The sequence below is a fragment of the Gekko japonicus genome, unplaced genomic scaffold (assembly GCF_001447785.1).
Source record: "Gekko japonicus isolate JY-2015 unplaced genomic scaffold, Gekko_japonicus_V1.1 scaffold3476, whole genome shotgun sequence".
Classification (NCBI taxonomy): domain Eukaryota; kingdom Metazoa; phylum Chordata; class Lepidosauria; order Squamata; family Gekkonidae; genus Gekko; species Gekko japonicus.
The window spans coordinates 44508-51507 of record NW_015163714.1 but is presented as its reverse complement, the minus strand read 5'-3'; the positions used below and the strand labels follow the sequence as shown (position 1 = coordinate 51507).

The following is a 7000-nucleotide window of genomic DNA, read 5'->3' as shown; positions in this document are numbered from 1 at the left end:
TGACACTGTCTAACCATCTCATCCTTTGCCGTCCCCGTCTTCTTTGACCTTCAATCTTTCCCAGCATCAGGGTCTTCTCCAGTGAGTGCTCCCTTCTCATTTGGTGGCCAAAGTATTTGAGCTTCAGTTTCATTATCTGGCCTTCCAGGGAACAGTCAGGGTTGATTTCTTTGAGGATTGACTGATTTGTTCTTCTTGCAGTCCAAGGGACTCTCAAGAGTCTTCTCCAGCACCATAGTTCAAAAGAATCTATTCTTCGGCGCTCGGCCTTCCTTATAGTCCAACTCTCGCAGCCATACATGACTACTGGGAATACCATTGCTTTGACCATGCGGACTTTTGTTGGCAGGGTGATGTCTCTACTTTTTATCATGCTGTTTAGGTTCGCCATCGCTTTCCTCCCAAGGAGCAGGCGTCTTTTAATTTCATGGCTGCAGTCACAGTCTGCGGTGATCTGGGATCCCAGGAACGTGAAGTCTGTCACTACTTCCACAGCTTCCCCTTCTATTTGCCAAGGAGTGATGGGGCCGGATGCCATGATCTTAGTTTTTTTGATGTTGAGCTTCAAGCCCACTTTTGCGCTCTCCTCTTTTACTCTGAGCAAGAGGCTCTTTAGGTCCTCTTCACTTTCTGCCATTAGAGTGGTATCGTCTGCATATCTGAGGTTGTTGATCTTTTCCCCAGCAATCTTAATTCCCGCTTGTGATTCATCCAGGCCAGCATTTCGCATGATGTACTCTGCATATATATTAAATAAGCAAGGCGACAATATACATCCTTGTCGTACTCCTTTTCCTATGCTGAACCAATCAGTTGTTCCATATCCGGTTCTAACTGTTGCTTCTTGGCCCTTATACAGGTTTCTCAAGAGACATGTGAGGTGGTCTGGTACTCCCATCTCTTTAAGGACCTGCCATAGTTTGTTGTGATCCACACAGTCAAAGGCTTTAGCATAGTCAATGAAGCAGAAGTAGATGTTTTTCTGGTACTCTCTTGCTTTCTCCATAATCCAGCGAATGTTGGCAATATGATCTCTCGTTCCTCTACCTCTTCGAAACCCAGCTTGTACTTCTGGTAGTTCTCTATCCACGTACTGTTGAAGCCTAGCTTGTAGGATCTTGAGCATGACCTTGCTAGCGTGTGATATGAGTGCAATTGTGCGATAGTTTGAACATTCCTTGGCATTGCCCTTCTTTGGGATTGGAATGTATACTGGCCACTGTTGCGTTTTGCAAATTTGCTGGCAAATTGAGTGCAAATTCCCTCCTTGTACCACCAGGGTACAAGGAGGGAATTCGACCCAAGGGGGCTGCGCAGGACAGCTGTACACTGAGGGGCTGTGGCTCAGCGGAAGAGCCTCTGCCTGGCATGCAGAAGGTCCCAGGTTCAATCCCCAGCAGCATCTCCAGTTAAAAGGACTGGGCAGGAGGTGATGGGAAAGACCTCTGTCTGAGACCCTGGAGAACTATGGGAAGGGCTGTGGCTCAGCGGAAGAGCCTCTGCCTGGCATGCAGAAGGTCCCAGGTTCAATCCCCAGCAGCATCTCCAGTTAAAAGGACTGGGCAGGAGGTGATGGGAAAGACCTCTGTCTGAGACCCTGGAGAACTATGGGAAGGGCTGTGGCTCAGCGGAAGAGCCTCTGCCTGGCATGCAGAAGGTCCCAGGTTCAATCCCCAGCAGCATCTCCAGTTAAAAGGACTGGGCAGGAGGTGATGGGAAAGACCTCTGTCTGAGACCCTGGAGAACTATGGGAAGGGCTGTGGCTCAGCGGAAGAGCCTCTGCCTGGCATGCAGAAGGTCCCAGGTTCAATCCCCGGCAGCATCTCCATTTAAAAGGACCAGGCAGGAGGTGATGGGAAAGACCTCTTTGCCTGAGACCCTGTTGAGCTGCAGCCCGTTTAAGTGGGCCGAACTGTCTTGGCTGGACCAGTGGTTCTGATCCGGTCTAAGGCAGCTTCGTGTGTTTGTGTGCTGCAGTGTTCTTTTTGTGCTTCCGAGCATGAGCAGGATTTGGGAGGCAGGGATGGGGTGAGAGAGGCGAGGCAGACAGAGGTGCTGAAGCCACCTGGGGTCTCCACAGCCTGAATGTTGCTGGAAAGGAGAACTGGGGGGCTCTTGCTCCAGGTTGACTCCCGGCCTGTCCCCGGCACCAGGCAAGGCCTTCGCCAGAGACTCCCTTGAAACAACGTCCCTTTCAGATGGGGGTGCTGGGGGAACGTGCCCGGGACCTTCTGCACCGAAAGCAGGGGATCTCCCACAGAGCCACGGCCCCACCACTAAACCTGAAGGAGGGCTGGGGCAGTTAGGGGAGGAGGGGCCAGCTGCAGGAACGCAATCCTCTGCCCCACGTCGGCAGCCCTTCCTCCCCCCCTTCCCCCTAATCTCCCTTGCCCAAGATGTCCTCTCATCCCTCACCAGTCTGCAGCCTCCGTGCTGGGGGTTCGGGTGGGAGTCGGCCGTGGCCTGCCTCTCCGCAGCAACCTGGGACTTCCAGGGTGGTCTCCCCTCCAAAGGCCCACCTCAGCCAACCTTGTGTGGCTTCCAGGATACAATGAGATTGGCATAGTCTGGGCCATACCAAGTCCATACCGCGTCTGGGCCATACCTAAGGGCTTGGGAAGGGTGGGGTTCGGGTAGAGGAGGGTCCGCAGCGGGGTGTAAGGCCACTGAATCCACCCTCCAAGGCAGCCGTCTTCTCCAGGAGAACTGGTCTGGGCTGAGCTCTGTAGTCTAGAGAGCTGTTGAGATTCTGGGAGATCTCCAGGTCTCACCTGGAGATTGGCAACCTTACCCACAGTATCCCCCCCCAGGTTGGTGGGGGGAATCAGCTGTCCTGGCTGGCAGCCATACCCACGTGCCCTCTTCTGCCCGCTGCCTGGAATGGTCCCCCTCCCCTTGCCTCTCAGCCCTTCTGTGTTCCTTCCAGTGCGTCCCCCGAGGTCTCTCGGACAATGCCCCAAGCCTCAAGGCGCTGGAGCCTGCGTGGATCAGTGCAGAAAGGACAGCGACTGTCGTGCAGGAGAGAAATGCTGCAGCAACGGCTGTGGCCGCGAGTGCAGGAAGGTCTCTGGAGGTAAGGGAAGTCCACGGCACTGATGCCACGGCCTGGCCTCTGATGTGGGCGCCACCAGGGCACAAGGAGGGAATTCAACCCCTGGGAGCTCCGCAGAACAGCTGTACATTGGGCAAGAGCATCTCCTCAGCACGCAGATGGTCCCAGGTTCAATCCCCGGCAGCATCTCCAGTTAAAAGGACCGGGCAAGAGGTGATGGGAAAGACCTCTGCCTGAGACCCTGGAGTGCTGTCAAGAGGGGCTGTGGCTCAGTGGAAGAGCCTCTGCCTGGCATGCAGAAGGTCCCAGGTTCAATCCCCGGCAGCATCTCCAGTTAAAAGGACCAGGCAGGAGGTGATGGGAAAGACCTCTTTGCCTGAGACCCTGTTGGGCTGCAGCCCGTCCAAGTGGGCCGAACTGTCTTGGCTGGACCAGTGGTTCTGATCCTGTCTAAGGCAGCTTCGTGTGCTCGAGTGTTGCAGTGTTCTTTTTGTGCTTCTGAGCATGAGCAGGATTTCGAAGGCAGGGATGGGGCGAGAGAGGTGGGGCAGACAGAGGTGCAGAAGCCGGCCGGGGTCTCGGTCCACGTTGAGACCGAAGTGCAGACACAGCCTGAATCATGTTGCCAGAAAGGGGAGTTGGAGGCTGTAGCTTTGCTCCGGTGTGACTCCCGGCCAATGCTCCCTCTAAGCTGTAGAGTCTTGTGAGCTCCTGGAATTAAAGTTGTGAATAAGCGATTCAGCTGCTACCTAAATTAGTTCGCTCTGGAGCCATCCTTCCTGAACTGAGACAAAAACCTGTGAGCCAGAGGCTAAAAAACTGTGAGCTAGCTCACACTAACTCAGCTTAGAGAGAACACTGCTCCTGGCCTGTCCCCGGCACCAGGCAAGGGCTTCACCTGAGACACACACACAACCCGAAAACAACGTCCCTTTCAGGTGGGGGCGCTGGGGGAACGTGCCCGGGACCTCCTGCTCCCAAAGTAGATGATCTCCCAAAGAGCCATGGCCCCACCACTAAACCTGAAGGAGGGCTGGGGCAGTTAGGGGAGGAGGGGCCAGTTGCAGGAACTCAGTCCTCTGCCCCACATCGGCGGCCCTCCCTCCCTCCCCCCTTTTCTGTCATCCCTCACCCGTCTGCAGCCTCCTTGCTGGGGGCCCGGGTGGGAGTCGGCCGTGGCAGCAGCCCTGGGCTTCCTGGGTGGTCTCCCCTCCAAAGACCCACCGGGGCCAACCCTGTGTGGCTTCCAGGATCCGATGCGATTGGCCCAGTCTGGGCCGTACCTAATCTCTGCAGCATCCCCCAGTCGTTTCTCGGTGGCTCTCCCCAGGAGGGGCCAAGCACAAGCAGGGGTGTGGACCCACCTGGGGCTGATGACGCCGCCCTTCTCTTCTTTTCCAGGGTCCCCGAGAGTCTGAGCGGGCCACGGCGGTGGCAGCAGCAGCCCCCTGCCCGCTATCCCCAGGTTTCTTCTGCTGACCAGGACCAGGACCGCACCGCAGCCAGGCTCCTTGGCTGCCTTCCTGGAGGGGGAGAATAGCAGATGGTCGAGATGTGACCCAGCCCTGTACCCGATCTCCCCCCCCCACCCCAATAAAGAACCAGTCTGAGCTCCCAGCCTCTGAACTTGCCTGTGGGTGGAGACATGTAACTGGCGAGGGGAGGGGGGGTGGACTGCTTGCGTCCGGGCACTGTGTCCGCGGGACTGCCTCTCACTCTCTGCAGAGGGGGCGCGTCTCCGACTGGCACCGATCCTGGCCAGAGAGACAGGACCAGCACCCAGAAGGTTAGAAGTCATGGCAGACCAGGCCAGCGGCCCATCCGGTCCGGTCCAACACTCTGCCTCACACAGTGGCCAAAACCCAGGGGCCATCAAGCCATCCAGCAGTGGGGCCAGAACTTCGGGAGCCCTCCCACTCTGGCCTTCTAAGCACCAAAATGACAGAGCACCACTGCCCCAGACAGACTGTTACCTTTACACCTTCTGGCTGATAGCCTCTGATGGACCTCTGCTCCAGATGTTTAATCATAGAATCATAGAGTTGGAAGGGGCCATACAGACCATCTAGTCCAACCCCCTGCCCAATGTAAAGGTAAAGGTTTCCTTGCTTGAAAGCCAGTCGAATCCGACTCTAGGGATGCGGTGCTCATCTCCGTTTCCAAGCCGAAGAGCCAGCGCTGTCTGAAGACGTTTCCGTGGTCATGTGGCCGGCATGACTAAACACCAAGGTGCATGGAACGCTGTTACCTTCCCACCGAAGTGGTACCTATTTATCTACTTGCAATTTCTTGCTTTCGAACTGCTAGGTAGGCTGGACTGCCCAATGTAGGACCAGCCTAAAACATCTCTGACAAATATTTGTCCAACCTCTTCTTAGAAGCTAACCACCTCCCTAGGCACCTGATTCCACCTTTGAACCACTCTGACCGTGAAAATTTTTTTCCTAGTATTCAGCCGATACCTTTCTGCATGCGATTTAAACCCTTTGCTTTGGGTCCTGTCCTCTGCTGCCACCTGGAACAGCTCCTGGCCCTCCTCCAAATGACAGCCTTTCAGATACTTAAAGAGAGCAACCGTGTCCCCCTTAATCTTCTCTTCTCCAAACTAAACATTCCCGAGGCCCGAGGCCCTTCCTCGTAGGGCTCAGTCTCCAGACCCCTGATCATCCTCGTCGCTCTCTTCTGCACCCTCTCGATGATTTTGCCCACATCCTTTTTCAAGTGAGGCCTCCAGCACTGCACACGGTACTCCAGGTGTGGCCTGACCAAGGCGGTCTACAGAGGGGCTGTGTGACCTCCTGCGATTTCGATGCTGTGGCCCTTTTAATACAACCCAAGGCTGACTTTGCCTCCTTCGCCATCGCATCACACTGACTGCTCATATTTTCTCCAGTCCCCTCCTGAAGCTGTCCGTGCTTGCCACCACTTCCTGTGGCAGTGAATTCCACGGGTTAATTATCCCTGGTGGCACCTTAAAGACTCCACATGGAGCAGCAAAAACTGGGAAATACCCCTCCCCCACACTGTTCCCAAGCAGGAAAACAGCCTGGAGGGGGTGCGGGAGCTCTTCCTCTGCCTGGGGGGGGATTCCTAGCCCATTCGGGGGTCTCCTTTGCTTCTTAGAAGCCATTCCCCCACAGCTGCTGGGTGTCTGCGGGTCTCTCTGGATCAAAAGCCATCGCTGCCATTTGGCCCTGACGATGTGACTGGAATGAATGTCGTTCGTCTTTAAGGCGCCCCCTGGACTTCTCTTCTGTTCGTGGGATAGTCTCTGCTTTGCACATCACACGGGAAATGGGCTGCTGGGTGGTGGCACCCTTCTGCGCTGCCTTTTCGAAGAAGCCACGTGGCAGCTGGGAGGACTAGCTGAGAGAGGGAGACAGACAGGCAGACAACAATCTGCCATTGCAACCTTGTTCCATCAAGCAGGTCTCTATGGTGGCAGTACGCAAATCCACTGTGGAGCACAATTCAACAGGTGGAAGGCGTTTCCAGGGTTCAAGATGGAGGCTGGGAGGGGAGCAGTTATTTCAGCAAGCCGTGAAAGGAAAGGCTGCCATTTCCACAGGACCATCTCTTCCTGGGCTGCCCAGCCGGACTCTGCAATTCATTCACTCCCTGACTGGGAGCCTTTGGCAGCTTTATGGCGGCAAAGCAACAGAGCTCCTCCTTTGCTTTCAGGACCTGAAAAGCGGGGGGGGGGGGGGGGGGAGAGAAAGCAGACCTCCTCCCTTGTCTTTGCCCCCAGACTCAGTGCCCCAGATGGGCTGCCTCCAGACACAGGACCAGTCCTGAGGAGGGCAAAGGGGACATTCCACGCCTGGAGGGGGGAGTCTCCTCTTCCCTCCCGCACTCCAGTCTGGAGCGGTCCTCCCTTGCCCCAGGCAGTCATTGATCTTTGAGAAGGTGTTTTGAGCCAGAGGCATTGCGGTCATTTCCTGGTTCCGT

General features: G+C 55.9%; 1 protein-coding gene across 3 annotated transcripts in view; it reads left to right on the top strand.

Moving 5' to 3' along the window:
* The window catches only part of LOC107107538 (chelonianin-like), a 40558-nt gene extending 35895 nt beyond the window's left edge, over nt 1-4663 (top strand). For all 3 annotated transcript variants that reach the window (XR_001482395.1, XR_001482394.1, XM_015407849.1), the window contains one exon: nt 4454-4663. Coding sequence is in view for 1 of the 3 variants with exons in the window: in XM_015407849.1 (XP_015263335.1) it covers nt 4454-4470 (17 nt within the window). In the remaining 2 variants the exon portion in view is untranslated. The remainder of the gene's footprint in view (nt 1-4453) is intronic.
* The last annotated feature ends 2337 nt before the right edge of the window (nt 4664-7000 follow it).